The sequence below is a fragment of the Hylaeus volcanicus genome, chromosome 3, assembly GCF_026283585.1.
Source record: "Hylaeus volcanicus isolate JK05 chromosome 3, UHH_iyHylVolc1.0_haploid, whole genome shotgun sequence".
NCBI classification, from domain to species: domain Eukaryota; kingdom Metazoa; phylum Arthropoda; class Insecta; order Hymenoptera; family Colletidae; genus Hylaeus; species Hylaeus volcanicus.
Window position 1 is genome coordinate 7,213,218 of NC_071978.1, and position 19,462 is coordinate 7,232,679.

The following is a 19,462-nucleotide window of genomic DNA, read 5'->3' on the forward strand; positions in this document are numbered from 1 at the left end:
AATATAGTAACAATAAGTACGAAACTGTTTGAACAGTAATGACTTCTAGAATGCTTCAAGGAGTTGAAAATTTCAAGACTTCCGAAGTCAATTATACCATTCGAAAAGGTTCACATTGTTCGGCAACTTTTAATTTGAATTCATGTTCAAAGTGAATCGAGACCCTCGACAATGTTTAAAAATACCAAACTATAATCATCTTTTAAGTAGACATACCGCCTGGCATTGGTAATTAGTATTGCACAGACTATTCAGCAGTTTAAACCCTCGTCACGCATATTGATTTCAGTTCTGTTCACAGAAACATCCCTCACGCGAATGGTAGATGATCCAGTCTATGTACCGTGTGACTCTCGTGTAAACACCAGGATACCCTGGACGAGCACATCCGTTACCCCAGGACACTACACCTATAAGCTCGTATTTCTTGTCCTCGCGTTCGGCTATCAGCGGGCCCCCACTGTCTCCCTGTAACCAGAAAGAGGTATATGAAAATTGTTCATCCGTAAAATTACTATCATTTCAACATCATTCGATATTCGAAAACTGTTCATCAATTTTGTGAAGAACACGAATAATTACAAAGGGTTTCTAGGACTTTATAAGAGATAAATAATTGTGTGGTGCAATTACAATTTTTAGAAAAGCATATGTGTTCAATAGGGTGAACTTTAAAGTTACACATCTATTATTTTAACGTCTATACATATAGATATAGTTATATTCTATAAACGTGGGCACAAGGCTTTGCATAGTCAGCATGTGCGAATATGTATTACCAAAAGCAACTATACCAAGTTTGAAATCGATATGTTCAGGAGTTCCCTAAAAATAAAATCTCAAATGTCACGCAACTTTATGGGGCCCATAAATCAGATCTTGTTACAATAAAAGTTGACTCAAGACACACTTGGAGACATCTAATAACCAAGATACGGTGCGTTGTAACGTTACCTGACAGGAGTCCTTCTTGCCATCGTTATATCCGGCGCACATCATGTTATCGGAGATCATGCGAGGGCTGTAGCTCGTGTTGCGGCAATCCTGAAGGCTCATGACCGGTACCTCGACTTCCTGCAGGAGACACGAAGGCTTTCCATCCTCTTGCAAGGTACCCCAGCCTGATGCTATTGCTTTCGTCCCGACGTATTGGTTATCTGAATCATTAACGCCACCCGTATTGCAACGACGGAACCGCTCAACACGACAAAAGAGTGAAAAAGAGAGAAAAAGTGACGCTGGAACGCGAACAAGCACCCCGAGCTGATAAAGCATGAGCAACGTTCCACATCAGTCGGATCCACTTGCACTTTTCATCGCGAAGATATTGGTAACAGGTGACACGGGTTACGCAATACGGTAACAATTGTTGTTGCAGTTATCGACGTACGGCACGCGAGGAAGGCCTCGATTTTATGAAAAAAAATCTATCATCGCGACGATTGCAGCCGAGAAAGGTACCCGTATGACGACTAATTTATGCTGACACGTCGTGCAATCAATCGGGCAATGAACAACACGACGTTTGATGGAATTGTGCAACGATGGACGACGGACGCTGTTGATCGTTTCACTCATTAGGGTAGTGGTTGTTAGTCTTTTCCAGCTCGCTGCGCAGTTTGTAACAGTGATGGCTAATTAATGGTACGCGTATCGTATTAACACGTGATCGAATCTTAATAGTAGAATTTAGGCTAAGAATAGGCTAAGAATTTTGGGGTAAATTTTTTCTTTGTCGAATTTGATACTTTGTTGAAAGTTAATGAGTAATGTTAGCCAGGCATGGTTTAGTATGTAATCGTTTAGTTAGTGTTGTTTATCAATGTTTCTGCCATTAATGAGTGTTCTCGTAAACATCGATATTCTAAGCTAGAAAATATAGCACTACTTTCTTTAAGAAACAATTTTTAGTCCTAAGAACTGAAACACTTAAAGAAGTAAATGTAGTATACTTCATCACGAATAATAAGAATTTCACTAAAATAAAGTATTTTCATCCCTTACACTTTGAAATTTACAGCAAACTGTCTTCTATGAAATTTAAATATTTCTAAATGAATCAAGCTCGTACGTCTTAGAGGGTGGAATGAAATATTCATAAATATCGTGCACGTTTGAAAGTGATGCCAGGTGGTGTCATATATAGCATTTTTGTTATTAAAGGGAAGAAAAGAAACGTCACCTCGTACAGACGGCAGACATATGGGTTTTATCGCGTCGCTTAGGGGCACCCTCTCGTTGAGCCGCAGCAGGGCTATGTCGTTGTCGAAATTCAGGAAGCTGAAGTCGCCCATCAGTATTCTGACCACATATCTAGTCTCGGATCCTCTTTCGACGCACCTGTCGTGCTCGCCGAAGGTGACCTTGATCATGAACCACATGAACCTGAAAGCGGGACTAGAAAAGCTGACCATGCTCGCCTCGAGAACAGGATCATAATTAGCAATTCAAATGAACGCTTGGAAGGTAGCGGTTGGCTGGTCGTATTGTTTAGTTTCAGGTTTCAAATAATAATTTCAGATTTTATTTTATTATTAGAATGTAAAGAGTTGATCAAGCTTTTGTTTTTGATCTATCAGTTTAGGATCATCTTCAGGAGTACAAAAATGGATGAATACTTGAGTTTCAATTTATTACAGTTAAATGATTATTGTCTGTCCTTAGATATATTTTTGTTTTCCTGTAGATAACTCCAAGCTGGAGGATAGGGTACTAGAAGCTTGATTAAGGCAGTTAAATTTGTTTTACTTTTTATTAGACAATGCTTACCCTTTGACGCAATGAGCCGCGGTGAGGACATATCGATCGTTTATCAAAGTGCCGCCGCAGTAGAATTTATTCAGGTACGAAAGTCTCGCCATCCATGGGAATTCGTTCACCTGTGTCGTTTGCCCGCCAACTATTCGACTCTCCTCGTTTCGCACACCGCAGCCTAATTATTCAAACGACTGATTTCGTTAACAAAATTGTTCTCTTAATAGGAAGTTTCATAAAAACCTCGTGACAGCATTGAATACGGTTACTTCATTAATACGGGTAATCAAAGGTTTTATTTAGAATATCCAGAACAATTTCGGAACGAATAGATGTTAGTTCATAATTTTAAATCCTAATTTGAACATCCTTCGAGAATTGAATTATTAGAAAGGAATATGTAGCTAAGATACTTCATTCAGAAGCAAAATATTTCATTGATAAGCTCGTGATTCCAACACTTAAATTGTGGTATTACGTTGTCTTGATAATACAATCTTAGTTATTTAGGCTGCTCCTCCGAAATTATTAATAAAAATACAGTTGTACTCACTGCAATAACATGGTCCAGGCTCTTCTATGGCAGACGGTGGTTTGTTACCAAAAATTCCAAAAAAGTTCTTCACCTTTTCACCGAATGTTCCTGCCTAAGAGTTTGCAAATGATAGTGCATACTTATAAATATTGTTTCACTGTGCACCTTTGAAATCAAAATCGAAATCTCAATGTAAACTATTATTCGTCTTCGATTAATTTCTAATGTCCACAAATTCTTTATAAAGTACTCGCAAATTTTCATACAGAACAAAAATTTGATAACGAAACATGACTAGAAATTAGCCAACGGATATTCACAGCTATGTATTACTTTTGCTTTAGATGTGTGGCAATCGAGCTGCCATTTACTTCCAACAAATGTATGGCAGTTATCGTACACAAGATTAAAATTCTCCACCCCTATTGTTTTTTTTTCTAATGTTTCAATGTTGCAACTCGTTTTTTCAACGTCATTCACTTTAAACACAGAAATTTTGAAATCGAAATCACGTTGATACAAATTATTATTCACAATGTATTTCAACATAGTTAAACCATAAATATGTACAGAATGAGGTAAATTAGGCGCGTGGATAACAGATATTTGAAGATCGAAGTTATAAGTCATTGGAACAGTAAGAAATTCAATATCTTCGACTAAACGGTAATCTATCTGCGATTAATTAGCAATTTATAGTCTGCATGCGATGACGGTAGTGTTCCATGTGAATAGTCTTACTTGGCAAGGGTCTGAGGCCAGCAATAGGGCAACTGATAATCCAAGGCACCACGAGAACCTCATTTTCCGCGATTGAACTCGATTACGTTTAATCGGTGTGAACTTTCACGCGTCACGTCCCAGAGGAAGGATACTATCGATGCAGGATACGCCGCGCGGGCACTGTCAGGAGTGAGTTAGAGACATGTCCCTAGCCAGGAGTTACTATCGCCAGTGTCCCACGGCGACTGAGGGGGACTCAGGTCGAAGAGGTAATTGCTATTCCAAAGGAGAAAGACAGCAGAGCCAACTGGTCGGCGACTGGACAGTACCTGACCAGTTCACGTTCACGTTCAGGGTCGAATTACGGTTGACTGGTATTGACCGTCATCAGGGTCATGGTAGCGGTTGCACGATTTGCATCCACCGCTGCAATTTCGGTTTTATTCCTCCTTTCGGTGCCTTTTACTTCATAATCGTCACGAATCTGAACGATGACCACGTAAGTGATCTGACGTGTGCTTTGCCTTGAAGACAAATAGAGGGAAAGCATTAATTTAAGGATTCAACATAATTTTGGAAACTGTGTGATTGTAGAGGGGGAGTATTTATGGTTTGGTTCAATTTTGTGAATTGTGTTAGATATAGATGTGAAGAATTCCCTCAAATTTAAATGGATGCTTACATTAAATTAATATGGAACTATTTGTCTTTCTAACAGCATTGAAACAATGTATTCGTTATTTTCATTGGATCTTCAGTGATTTATATTTAGATTAGTTTGTAATAGAAATAATGTCTTGGCTATTCAAAGAATACTTGAGATCTCATTTCATTTGGAATTTATTTACAAATATTCGAGACTGAAAATGTTTTGGATGCATTCGGGTCGGCCAACCTACTTCGACGCACCCAAAAAATCAGTCTACAGAATGCATTATGCAGATTCCATGGGAGAGAACGTTTATGACTACCCATCTGTATCTTATTATACGCTAGCCTGGTGCGTCATGTGGTACCGTTCCGCCGCGAGTGTTTCACACTAATGATGTCCCATGAGTTTAAGATAGGGAGAGACGGTTCGTCCGATATACCCATTCATTTCTGGTTTTTCCACTTTCGGCTAAATTACGCAGCATTTATATCGTTTCTGAGGTCTGTGATCCTGAATATCTAACAGTTAAAGAAACGTGTCTTTTTCCTTAACGAGTATGATGTATGTACACGAATATTTAACGGTACTTGGAAAATATTTTTTTAACAATCTTGGGTACGTTCTATGTTTACAAATGATCGAAGTGTGGTGTTTTGCAGTCATATTTTCAATACAGTTAATTATATTTAGTATAAAAAATATACATTATTTAACTTTCCGAATATTTTTGCATTGATTGTCTCTGTTCAAAGCCAATATGATTAACGTTATTAATAATATCGACTACAAAATTAATAAACAATTTCGGCATCGATGTTGATTAAATACATACAGCGCAATATACATATTTGGTGAAACAGATATAAATGATCGAACACTGGTTTCAAAGGATGCATCGATGCATACAATGATGTTCTGCTTTCAACAGAATAATCGCTTCATTAACTTAATCCCGGTTTGACAGGAAACCGTTACTAGTAATTATTCCAGCAACGTTCGACTGTCGTTCACGCAACAAAGGTGTGTCGCGAGTGTGTGGAACTGTACAATGTCCTCTAAGTATTCTAATGTTTTTGACAATAAACACGAAGAAGGAAGCAGTTCTTGGTAGTTTGCATCTATCGAAAATGTAGAAGTGTAGGCGCTTAGAATTAAATAGAATTCAGAATCTCAAAGGAATCGAACGAAGAAAATCGAATAATAACGAATTCTTTTATTTATTTACATGTGAGAGCATTAATAACTTCTATACCACAAGGAACTTAAGTACTTAACTTACTGATAGAATACCAGGTCTGTTAATAACATTGTTTAAACTAAATAGTTACCATAACTTTACGATCTATAAAACTATATACACTATGTATAATACTACAATATTAAGTGATCACTTGGCAAAATGTACGATGAACTCTGCTAGTTACAGTATAATGAACGACTTCGTGTAAGTTTTCATCAGGTTTCTAATTTGTTAAGTCAGTAGCCAATGCGAGCTCTTCTATTTTACGGATAACTTACTGTTCGATCGCATTTGGGTAAATTCGCATTTATTGTTAAATCATTTAACAAGAAATACGACGATTATAAACAAAACCTACTAACCATTCTTGGTATGAGTAAGTGTTTCCAATTATTTCGGGCTTCTTAAATAATTCCTGTTTAAATGTATATGTATGTACAAACTCAAAAGCATTCTTTCAACTCTGGGCCATAAGTTAATTATTTTTAATGAGAGCATATGCATCCTTGTTTCATGTTGATATTGATCCATTTGAGATATCTGGTTACCCTGGTGTACACTCCAGGATATCCTGGCCTTCCGCACCCAACACCCCATGAAACTATACCTAAATCGAGGGAAAGAATAAAAATTAGAAGAAAGTTGTGCGTGCATTGTACTAAAGAAATTCCTGTGGTTCTTCAAACGCGATTTCCTCGGTGCCTTTCTATTTGGTTAGCAGACGATGGAAATACTTGAAAATCTATCCAATATCTAATCTCAACCTAATTTGGTCGTACAGTTTGACGGAAAAAAATAAATACTATGTAATTTTTCAAAATTAAATAGATCTGCAATCCTTCATTAATTCTAAATTAATTGATTCAGTTTTTATTTACGTTAGCACCAAATGCAGTGATTTCTTCAAAGTAGTACTCTGATTGGCATACGATCTATCTCCAAAGAAGTTATCCAAGTTGTCGATTCGTTTCTCTCCTGTCTACTCAAATATGCTTATAGCGTATATATTCTAAGATTAACGATAAATAATACTAATAACTTACCAACAATTTCGAGTCTGTCGCCTTCGTGAACAAGAAGAGGACCGCCGCTGTCACCTTGACAGGAATCCTGGCTACCGCGACCAGCGCAAAGCATGTTATCAGTGATACGATTAGCTCGATATTTCATCATGCGGCACTGCGATAAGCTCAATATCGGTACTTGTACTTCGTTAACTATTCCTGCCAGCATTCCTCCCTCGCTTGTTCGACCCCAACCGACCACGGTTCCCTCTTTACCAGCTGGATCTGTGCCTGGAAACATCATTGCAAATCGCCTGAGGAACTTGGTGGATGGTATAGTATGGGTCAAAGACTATTTCTTGCTTTCCAGGATCTTTCATTGATATCCGTATATTCCAAAAGTAAAATAAATGGGTCTATTATGTATACGAGAGTCCACTACTTTTTTTTTTAATAGAACTATTTGATAAAGGAATGTTTCAGAAGAAATCAACGTGTTTTGAAGGACATTCAGATCTATGCAATTCAAGACCTTAATCATGAAAATCTATCAGATAGTTTCCGAGATATCGTGCTATACAGACTTATAGTAAGATTTAATTATTCCCTTGGGTCTTCGTGTAATGATAATCATATTTATCACTTGACCATCTCTCTCCCACCCTCCTTGCTCCTCTCCTTCTTCCTTGCATCGCACTGTCACTCCTTCCGACATCTGTCGATCCTTAATCCGCACTATCTTTCCACCCCTTACCTCTAATATCTCCCTTACCATTTCCCTGATATTTCTCTCCTAATGCACCTTTCCAACGCGCAATCCCAAAGTTTCCCTCTCCCACCTACGTACCCTACGCTTCCTCTTATCTTCCTTTAACCAGTACTTCTCCCTTTTGATCTCGTTACCGGACCTGAACGTCGATACTTCGCTTCTATTTCTCTCAATCATCCATCCCTTCGATTGACTCGAATCCTCCTGAGCCCTTATCTCTCCGCACGAAGAATTACACCTTCCCCTTCTAACCAACTCCTCTTTCTTCCACCCCCGTATTTTCCCCTTACTTCAATTTCCTGCCCTCTTCTTATTTGCGACGCTTTAAAACTCAAGTCTCTTGAGTCGTGTCACTTTAGAAATACAAATGCAGTGTACAGGACACTGATGCTTACCCTTTTGCGGCAAACACACTGGCTTAATGCTTTTGGAAAATTTCACCGACTTTCGAAGCCTCAGCAAGGCGACGTCGTGATTGTAGGAGTTCATGTCGAAGTTCCTGTGACGAATCACGGCGCTCACTGCTCTCATCACTGCTCGTCCATCGGTGGTTACGTGCTGGTCGTAATCTCCGAGCACTACGCGCATTTTTGATCGTTTCAATCTGTGAAACACGTTACATTTTCTATGCAAGGAGTTTTCTGAATATGTACGAATTTAATTTCTTTTAATGGTATGGTACAGTAGAATACTGGTGGTGAATATTAATAGTTTTATATTTTATACATCACGTGAAGTACAATTTCATTGGAAAAATATTGAGTTAGTTCGAAAAAAGTACATAGAATTATCGTAAATAATTATGAACTGTTCACAGTTTTATTATTATAAAACACATTTGAAAATCCATTCTTAAATGATTACAGTTTAAAGGCGCGAAGAAGGATTGATGCTCAACAAGCTAAAAGCAATATTCCTTCTCAAATATTTAATGAAAAATATTATAACGAAAAGGGCAGTGGAAGGAATATCTTCTTGCACGTGAATGTAGAAAATCAGAAACTCACCTACGCACACAGTGAGCCGCAGTAAGAACGTAATCGTTGTTAATAAGACTGGCTCCGCAATGAAATCGACCGTCGTACACGAGCCGCGCCACCCAGGGATATTTGTTCGGGGTTGTGGGTCTTCCGCCGACGATTCGATCCTCTTGATTGGACACACCGCACTCTGGAAGGCAATTCCTCACTCGTTACTGCCTATTACTGTCTCATTATTGGTCCTCTAGATGAGTCAGACGCATTCAGAAGCGCTTTCTATGACTGACTGCTACATCCGCGGCTACGTGGCACGTAACCATACGTGCGGACGGGTGTTATTACACTGTCAAGTGCAAATTCTATCACGTGACGTAACAAGTTCGCAAAGTTACACGAAGGAAAGTTATTTTTCAGTTACACTTTCGTTCCGCTGCGAGTCGAACGCGGTGGTAACTTGTTTCATCAATTTTCTTAAGTAACTCCTCTAATGGAGTTTCTCTAGGTGGAGTTGAAGGGACTGTTTGATCGAATTTACAGTCTGCTTTTAGGAAAGAGCTCTTAAATTTAGTGGGTCGTATTCACTTAATTAATTCATGAATTTGAATACTTAGATTAATCAGTTGATAGTACGTGGTATGAAAATGAAAAGAATTTCTAAGAAAAAAAATGGAATAACGAATCTCACAGTTTTAGAAAAGTAGGTTAATTGATTCTGAACATCAAGCAATATCCAAATGCTTGTGTCAGATTGCGTACACTAATACCTAGAATACTATTAATCTTTTCTTTAAACATTGAACAATTTTCTGGGTTATTTATCATTAGAATGTCAATATCTCTCGGACGAAATTTTGAAGATATTTGCACAGTCTTACCGCAGGTACAGTTCCGTACGGCTTCGTCGTCTGCATCCGAATCAGTAGATATGTCAAAGCCAAATAATTCGTCGAACAGGAATTTTCCTTTCCGATTCTGCGTTGAATTCGTCCACTGGAAGAAACACATCGCTGGATGTCACACTTCCACGGTTACGTTCACTTTCCATTCCAAATAAGCAAGAAGAGCTATCGGAGACAGTGACCATCATTCGAATTATGGGTCAAGGCCTTCGTCGTTAAATCAGTATTTGCTTGAACAAACTGGGAACCTTGTATTATACATACAACGTTTATTTGCTGAACTAAACGTCCTAACTGGCAAGAATGGCGTAACGAAGAATACGCAATGGAAGATACTTCCAATTTCACTGACGCTTATCACGATCTTCGACGATTTATATATTACGGCAATCTTCAGGAAATATTCGAACGATGTTGAGTACATTTAAAAATTTTAAGACAAGTAATGGCTCTAAACACACTCTAAACCGAGGGATGATTATGATTAAGCAATCAATTTTATTAAAATGTACAACTTTCTCTGACGTCTTCTTCAATGACTAGCTGATACTCTCGCGATATTGGTATGAACTGTCTCTCCAATTTTGAAAGCAAGTTATGTCAGTAAGGAGTATAGAAAGCTTTCGATTTGCTTGCACAATATACAGGGAAAGTCACGTCAGTGGTTATGACAGTGCTGTAATTGTAATTCAGAAGCCAAAACTTTTAAGTGCTATTACAATTGATGCTGCTTATTGGAAAACTAAATTAAGTAGTTGAGACAACAATTACTGTAAGATTAGGTTTTCTTCAATGTCAACAAACACAGAACTTAGAAATGATAGTTAGAAATGATTTTATATATAATCCACAATAGGTCAACCAAACTATTACTTGTCGAAAACAACCAAGTGTGAGAACACACCAAGTATGAGAAAATTGATGATAAACGAAACTAAACAAAGCTGATGGAACATTATTAACAAAGAAAAAGCAATGGATACATAAGGTAATTTTCACCTGAGAATCTCAAATTACTTTCAAATATTTTCATTCCCTTTAATATAACTAAATCGATGTAACACAAATTCAACATATTCATAACTTTTACTAAAACTACTTTCACACTCACACCAAACCACGGTGTCAAAACCACTACTCACAGTGTAATTAGTACTCGCCAGAGAATCGTCCTTCAGAAATCTAACGTCCATGCTGCGAACATGGACGAGTAGTAAGAGGATCGCAGCCAGGATCCAATTTTTTCGTGGTGTCGACCCCAAAGTCATGTTCTGATCGACAGTTGACATTCGACGAAAAACTCACGGTGAAATCCTCCGTCTCTCATCGACCAAACTTCCTAAGCTCTTGACGTGTCCGCGGGTTTCTTCATGATCGCTCATTCTATCGCGTGTTCCCGCACTTTTCCACCGTTCTTCGTGGATCTTCTTCAACTTCTGGCACCGTGCTTCGCATCCAGAAGCTGCAGGAGATCGGCGAGGTGGTGCAGACGCTTTCACCGTGGTTCCACGAAGACGACAGACTGACCGACCAAGACCGAGCCGAGGCGTTCAACGCTCGCGAAGAAAGTTCTTTCTCTATGTCCTGTTGCTCTTCCCATTCAGTACGCGACGCTGATCGCACGTGATCCTCTCGATTCGAAATTGGCAAGATGGACGTGGAGGTGGATTCATGTCACGCTGCTATCTCTGTCAATCGATCTCGGGATTCGCTTGTTTGGAATCTGCTCGTTTTGATCGCTGACACTTGTGGGGATTGATCGACATTGCTAGGGGCGCGTTGTTGCAGTTGCTGGGAGAACTGGTATTTATAAATAGATTTATTCATGAAAATCTTCAGTATTTTTTTGTTTCATTTACTACACATGTATTTCTGTGTTATATAATTCTGTTCTACATACTTTAAAAAAAAAATATTTTAAATAACACTTTCATCTTGAATCAAAAGGCATAAAAATGCAATAATTTGTCAATTGCTAACAAGCGCAAAGAAAGATCAACAAAATTTGTCAGTTCGTCCATTCGTGTACTTGTAATCATTTAAAAAAATGTCTCTTTTAGTGTTTCTCCAGATGAACGAGCGACATATTCGTCTTCGTCGAATGAAATTGCGTGGTCCACGGAGCGACACGCTGCAAAAATATGTTCCATTGCGATGAAATGTTATTAAAAAAGTTCTTCACTGTACGAAACAGCGGCCAGAGTTACGCGACTACTTCGTGCGTGGTCAGACCGTCATGTGTTCTTCACGACAAGCTACTACAGTTTTCCTCCTCACAAATCGCTATTAGCTTTGCTTTTGTCTGCCAGTTCGTGGGAATTTCATCAAATTGGTTCATTCCAGTTTTACTTAAAGTTTACCGTTGAGAAGTTTCGACGATTGAGGTTAAACATCGTGGACATGCTTTCTGTCGAGTGCAAATTAATTGAAAAAAATCAGAAATTGTCGCAAAATTAAAAAGAGTTCTTGATTCACTTAAAAAGAAAAAGTTTATGATTGTGTACGTCTTATATATTTTCATATAAGAAAACATATATATTCATATGTATATTCTTTCATTAAAAGAATCGAATAGAATTAATTGGAGCAAAATTAAATTAATTTAGTGAACTCAAACAAATCCAGAAATACGACTTTAAAATATAGATTTGAAAGTCCAATAAATAATGGTGTAATTATAAACATAAAACAATAAAGACGTAACGTTTGGAGAGAAGACCTTTCAGCCCTCATCATACTTCATTTGCTTTTACTCATTGATCGAAGAAACAGGCCAAAGAAATCGAAAAGCCGTTTTAACTTTCACCCGCAAGAAACATCTTTCTCTGGTACATTACCATTGCGATATTCTAACATGCAACATTCATTGTATTATGACACGTATGTTCAAAACTTCAACGATATTATCATTTTATGAACTCAACTTTCATCTTTCTTGCGTGAAGTACATCACAAGTTACGTCTACCTATGTCACGTGGTTTTTTCTTTAAAGGAAGATAAGGATATACTCGTCATAAGCCACTGTTAAGATTACGAATGAGATGATTAGATTAATTTTTATGGAACTGAACCGTAATGAATACTACTATACACGTTCTTGAATAGTTTTCTTTTGTATTGGAATGATTTTGAATACTTTTTTGTAAAATACATTACAGTAGTTTATTTGATTTTATATAAATTCCAATGACTGCTATCCCTGTTTTAATTTGGGAAGAATCAGGAGTCGACGTTGACGGTGGAGGTTTCACTAACCCACATTCACCATTGAAAGCAAAACGTTTCTGACTACTGACCCGGTTTCTGTTATTGCCCGTTCATCTCGATCGAGGACTGGCATTTATCTAACATCTTTTAGTGATGTTCACTTTACCTTCTACACTCGTTTTGTCAGCTGCCGTTACTTTCACTACGCTGAAACAAACGTTTTCGAAAATATCGTTCGAAAAATAAAGTCGAGATGTCCGTCACCATAGAGCTTGAATTTGGAATTGGCTTTCGACTTAAACAGAGTTTACGACTGATCTGGATTGTTGGTTCCACTACTTTAGTAAGATTACAAAATCAAATTAATGATATAAATAACAACTGAATTGTTTTCATTACATCATGGAAATGTTCTTAAAGTTTGTCGTAATTCTGAAATTTGTGATCAAGTTTTAGAAATACACCATGTCACTTTCACCGTTAAATTATTTATTAAACTTGTTCTATTCAGGTAGAAAATTTATCCACGGTAATACTCACATCAATATCATTTGAAAATTATTTATGTAAACTTTTATGAGGCGTGGTGTTCTCTAATAGATTCAGTTGTATGATTTAAAAGTCGATTAAGGCTAAAAATAATCTTACTTACAACATATACACATCCATATCTTTTTAATTTCTTATGGACTGTTATTTATTCATCATTATACAGTAATAATTCTCGCGCAATGGTTGTTACTTCCCATATCATGATAATTTTTGGTTTTCCTTCCTGCGCTCTTTATAGACGAAGAACACAAAGCTTCAACAATGGAAGATTCCATGAACAAAATGAAATTATTATCCAAACTGAGAACTCTAAAATGGAAAATTATTGGTGAACGTATTCTTTATTCAACAATTGCTTTATACAGGAAGTGCGGCATCAAAGGAAACGGGGATCCTCTGTATGTACACGGGACTAGATTATCTTAACTACGTGCAACGATTTAACGATTAAAATAAATTAATGATTCGCAACGATAGTACACGGTTCCGCGGTTATTTACAAGTACATCTTTAATATTTTTATGGCTAAACGAATGTAGAAATGTTGGTGAACCTGTGATGATGGAAACTATCGCGTGCCCTTTATCTTTAATACTGATCGTACTTGTTCGTAGACATATCTCAACAATTAAAAGTAACAGATTTGGTGTACGAAAGGTGCTTGGTAATTTTTCTAAGCGACGAATAAGTGTCGGACTGACCCATCATCTGGCTTCTAATGAGTAGAAACTAGGATCGAGGTGGTGGACACACGCACTCGCCATCGAGATGATCTTTGAGCCAACCGAGGTAGTTGGTCAGTTTCGTGTAAATTCCTGGCAAGTTAGGTCTGGCGCAACCACGTCCCCACGAAATTATTCCTGCATGAAAAAATAATTTATGCATGTATATTTTATTTTCAGTAATAAATCGACATGTAGTCCACCTCTGCTTGTATTAAGAAGGAAAGGATCGAAATTGATTGATGTCTTGGAAGTAAATATTCATTGACATTATAAAAATATAAATCATATAAACTTATTTTATCGAGTACAAAATGTATATGTACATATTTATATTATATAATAAAATTTCACATATACGTTTGTATGGTATTTATATTATCATGATTTTATATAAATTTGTATATATAAAATTTTATCGTATATAGTAAAATAATTTTATGCTTTTTCTGTAAATGACTGTTTGGGTTGTAATCGTTTATGTGATTTATATATTTGTAAGGTTAATTCATGTAAAGTATAAATCAATATTCGTTTGTAGCCTTACCTACGACTTCAAGATGGCCATACGTTCCTTTTACATGAAGGGGTCCACCGCTGTCACCCTAAGGAAAAAAGGAAAATAAAATTTTAATAGTGATGTGGTATTGTACTTAGTTTAATTATTTGTTATTAGTTTACAGCACTATTATCCTTTATGGACATTTTACGATGTATGCAGAAACAGAATTCTTAATATTTGTTCAACACAATTATATTTAGTTTATTTTTCTATTTCATTTCCCACTGAATTTTGCTTTCATCTTAATTTCTATCAATTTCGAGATGCTTGAAACAGTTTGAAAATTGAGTGGTACTTGGTCTGCGTTGAGAATCCCTGTTTTTAGGTATTCGGTCGAATACTCACGAAACAAGCATCAAGTTTGCCGTCCAAATAACCAGCGCAGAACATGTTCTCGGTGATACGGTTCTTCTGATACCCTGATTCATCGCACTCTTCCTGGGACAAAATTGGAAGATTGACTTTCCGTAACTCATCACTAACAGGTTCGTCCTCACCGGTTCGCCCCCAACCAACCACCGTAGCTGTTGCCCCCGTGTAGTCGATAGCTTCTAGGAAAAGTAAGATATCTGTCAATTTCCTGGGTTCAAGGGTCAATGAAAGGTGGCAGTCTAGACTTCGCGAAAATTTAATGCTCGGCAATCTATCCAACGAAACTTTAAATATGAACGATTAAATAGTATCACAAATTTTACGTTGCACTGTAGATAGCAAGCCGTGCAGTTAAAAACTCTTATAAGTGAAATTACATTGAATATGCGTTTTAAAAATATTCTAAGTTAGAAGTTTAATATAAGAAATTGGTTCTTTAAATAAACATTTTTCAAGCAATTCAGAATATACAGAATTGAATGAAACAATATTTGCATGGTTAAAGTATATAGGATTCGACCTAAACAAAACAAAAGTTCATCAAGAATATTAACTAGAGGACTATATAAACATTTCTGTATATCTCAAGGTATAATTTTCATTACTTTAAAGTTTTGATGGAATGATGTGTAAAATAGATTTTTCTTTACATTGTTTCCTCACTTATCATTTGCGATATGGGATAATTTTGCAATAAACCAGCAAACACTTACTGTCTTCGGGTAAACAAGCAGTTCTCACGATGCCATTTACATCCACGGGTCGATCCATTTCGATGATAGCAATATCGTTGTTATAGGTATACGCGTGGAAGTTCTCGTGGATAGTAACTGATTTGATGCGACGAACTACAGCGTCTTTGTTTAGATTTGGACGGTTGCTGTCGGCCAAAACAAGCTTGATGCCTCTTCTGTCGAACCTGAAATATGCCAAAGTCAATTTGGTGCTATGTAGAGAGAAATTTCTTTAGAAAATACTCGACTTGAAAGATGATTCATATTTTTAACATTTGTAACTTTATGTGAACAGTTTCAGGTGAGAATAGATTAATGAAGAGCGAAGAGATAAGTGGAATTGAAAACTCCATATTCAATGCGTGAATAATTTGAAGTGTTATTTAATGCCTTTGGGTATTGCCGTTTTATAACAAAAACAATGGACAATACTTTTACTGTAACAATTGGATAGACAGTGGTTCGGTTATTTTTGTAAATCGATTGGAATCGCATTAGATCAAATTTAAATCCTTCTCGTGTCAGTACTCACCCCGCCATGCAATGTGCTGCTGTGAGTACGTGCCTCCGCGTGATTAAGCTTCCGGCACAATAAAATGTACCTTGTTTGCTCATGCTAACCATCCACGGGTACTCGTAGACGCTGGCCACGTTTCCACCGACGATCCTGATTTTCCTGCCCACCCCACAAACTGCAACGTACGTATACAAATCAGAATTACGATTCGATAAAATGTAATTACTTATATTTTACATTTTACCAAAATGGTATATTTATACAGGACTCAAAAGACAAAAAAATTGTGAAATAAACATAAAAATAAAAAATGGTGCATTTTAGTACCAATTATTTTAATTCGATTATTTTAATTCGATTATTTTAATTCGACGTTGTAGTTATTCAATAATAGAATGTATAATTCTTATAACATTAAACATTTTGTTCGCTATTTTCGAGTGTTTCAAAACTAATTAAAAAGTAACTACAATCCTTTTATTTCATTATGAGGAAAACGTTGGCTTGAGAAATAATATTTACGCAGTTGTTATTGCTTCTATTACAGCATTCATAGTTACCACAATTGTCACAGACGTTCGGCCTTTTTGAGGGAAACGAAGGTGTTGGAATGAAGTCGATATAAGACGTTTCTTCTATTGGCCTCAGGTTGTTGATCTGGCTGTTTGTAATGTTATAGTGCACTTGAACATTCGATGATGGCAGATTCTTCACATTGTTTTGAGGTACCTAAGAAGTTAAAGAAAAATGAAAATTCTTATAACGTGGTGAAATTTCTCAATATTTTTTGTAACAATGCACATGTAACAATAACTGAAGGATACTAATCATTAAGGGACATTATAATCAGTTCAAATATGTTTTAGTATTCTGGAATAGTTAAAACTCTCTTCTAAATAGACTGTGACTTTCGAAAAGATAAATGACATTCGTGCAAGTAGAAAATATTAAAAATTTGAAAGTTATACGTACAATACACATTTATCGTACACACCATTATTTGAATAATAGTCTACTTATAATCTATGATTGTACAAATAATTGTTAGAGTTGCTAACAATAGTCGAGAGATATGGCAGAGCTTGAAAGAGAATATGAATTGTCTAGTTTAACAATGAGTCGTCGGTTGGATAATGATTGTATAAGTTGTACGCTGAGAGTTTATCCCTGAAGTCAAGGTGGATCCCATTCATTCAGGGGCAATCTCTTCGCGCGTCACTAATACAAGGAGAGTTTGTCAATTGTTTCAACACTGTCATAACGTTTTAACGTCACACTCCAAAAATAAAAATGAAAACGTTACTCTAAACGTAATAATGTAGGTCTGGTGACTCTAATCCAAGAATCGAACTGTATAATAAATAATATTTACTTTCAGACTAGCAAACAATGGCCTTAATTAGTTTAAAATATTTTCCACTGTTTTAAAATAAATCATACGTACAAGACTCAATATTCGTTTTACGACATCACAAACTGAGATCCTTCGTACCAAACCAGATCAAAGACTCCCAATCCCATGACTTACCAATCGCGGCAACGCGTGGGCGCAGCAGCATATCCACAGGAAGACGAGGAGTTTGCATTGCATTGTGTCGCCTGCAGTTGAACGTATTCACGTGGCGGATGGTGTTGCAGTGGTTTTCGGTTAGGCTGGTGGCCGACAGGTGGGCAAGCAGGCAGATGATTCCGGTGCCGCGGTGTACACCGATGTGCCAGTGCACGTGGCTGCGCCTGGGCGTGAAAAGTCTAAAAGTATCGCGATCGTTTTGCCATTTTATAGTAAATTATAACTATCGAGGGAGCCAAGCCCGCCAGTCGGTGGGGATCGTCAGCCTTGAGTGGTGCGTTTGCATTGGCAGATGCTGCGTGTGACAGCCTTTAAATCAGCCGCCAGTGGTATTGTCTCGCTTGTACAGACGCCTGGCACGCGGATACAATTGCAAAATGCCAATCGTTCGCGTGTACGAATAAGCTGGAAGCGTGCTTGTGGGTAACATGGCCGAGCATCAACCACCAACGACGACCAATGTCAAACCACCTCCACTTCTCCGGGGACCCTTTCGTGCGCGTCCTTCCTTTCGGTGATCCAGCAGACTGGATCAATGTCACTTTCGTCAGGCCAGCGGCTACGAGCTTCCCTTGATCGTCTTCTGCCTATTGTTTTCGAACCGTGAGCCAACAGAGAGCGCGTGCGACAACGCTGATAGAAAGGATCTCGCTATTAGGTGTCGAGAACTCCGGCCGTTTATGAGAGCACCCACCTCGCAACTGTCGTTCGACTTTTGTAGTTGTTTGATAGGGCAGAGCTTGGATTTTGTATTAAGATTGTTTTTAGAAAATTGGAGTATTCCTTTTCTGGGTCTGTGGGTGTATAAACGGTTTCTTGATTAGATTATTTGGAGATGGATTTAATTATATAATGTTGGGTAATGACCTTGACGTTGAAGGTCATAGTTGAGGCTTCTCTCAGGATATTTGATTAAAAAGGTCTTGTTTAGATTGGGTGTTATTACATCTTTCTTCAAAAGGGCACAGATTTTTAGACGTCTATTATCAAATGAGATGTAAATATGATATAAAGATAGTAAAAATTTAGAGCAACATTTCTACTTTTTACAACATTCGAAAAATTAAAGAAGAAATATCGACTAAAATTTAAATACATAATGATAATTCTATCCCTTTTCAAATATTAAAACAAGATCACCGTGATTCGCTATTGATTGTTTATTATTCAGCTGCTGCCCATAATTAATATTTTTGAAAATAAATTCGATGAAAATTATCCTCAACGTGTATAGTGTATACATAAGAGATTCCATTATTTGTTTGTTAGCTTTATTTATCAAATAATGTGCCTACTCAATGGAAATAAAAAGATACAACTCATGTTACTCAATACTAATTTGTTTTTTATCGTCTACGTAAAATCTTCATGTGCTATTTGTTCAAAGACGCGATAGTCTTACGAATCCAAATATTATATGTGTAGGTATGTGAGTGAGAGAAGGTTTCCTCTTCACGCTCCTTTAATTTTTATGTGCAAAAAACATTGCCAGGCTTCACCTCGAGAACTAAGGAATCTGCAAACTAAATATGTTAATTCGGTCAAGTGCTTCTTCATAATTATTATCACTCGTTTACCTCCTAACCTGATTGAAACTGATACATCGTGATCAAACACGAATTTAATTTGCAATTCAACTATTCTCACATTTCGATTCATTCAGAGCAAA

At 37.1% G+C, this 19,462-nt stretch overlaps 2 protein-coding genes across 2 annotated transcripts; both read right to left on the reverse strand.

Annotated features, from left to right (window-relative positions):
• Positions 1-32: 32 nt before the first annotated feature.
• LOC128874131 (trypsin-1-like) lies at positions 33-4,093 on the reverse strand. The gene is made up of 6 exons (XM_054118492.1): positions 4,031-4,093; positions 3,308-3,401; positions 2,770-2,932; positions 2,183-2,397; positions 955-1,157; positions 33-468 (listed from the first exon to the last, which is right to left on the reverse strand). Exons 1-6 carry the CDS (start codon positions 4,091-4,093, stop codon positions 286-288), a joined length of 921 nt encoding a protein of 306 aa, XP_053974467.1. The 3' UTR covers positions 33-285.
• A 1,781-nt stretch (positions 4,094-5,874) lies between these two features.
• LOC128873534 (transmembrane protease serine 9-like) lies at positions 5,875-17,978 on the reverse strand. Its single transcript, XM_054117160.1, has 13 exons — positions 17,752-17,978; positions 16,784-16,952; positions 16,239-16,398; positions 15,686-15,891; positions 14,946-15,151; positions 14,586-14,643; positions 14,047-14,176; positions 10,699-10,750; positions 9,533-9,647; positions 8,685-8,847; positions 8,073-8,281; positions 6,948-7,199; positions 5,875-6,511 (listed from the first exon to the last, which is right to left on the reverse strand). The coding sequence occupies exons 1-13, from the start codon at positions 17,812-17,814 to the stop codon at positions 6,390-6,392; spliced, it is 1,905 nt and encodes a 634-aa protein (XP_053973135.1). The 5' UTR covers positions 17,815-17,978; the 3' UTR covers positions 5,875-6,389.
• Between the last annotated feature and the right edge of the window lie 1,484 nt (positions 17,979-19,462).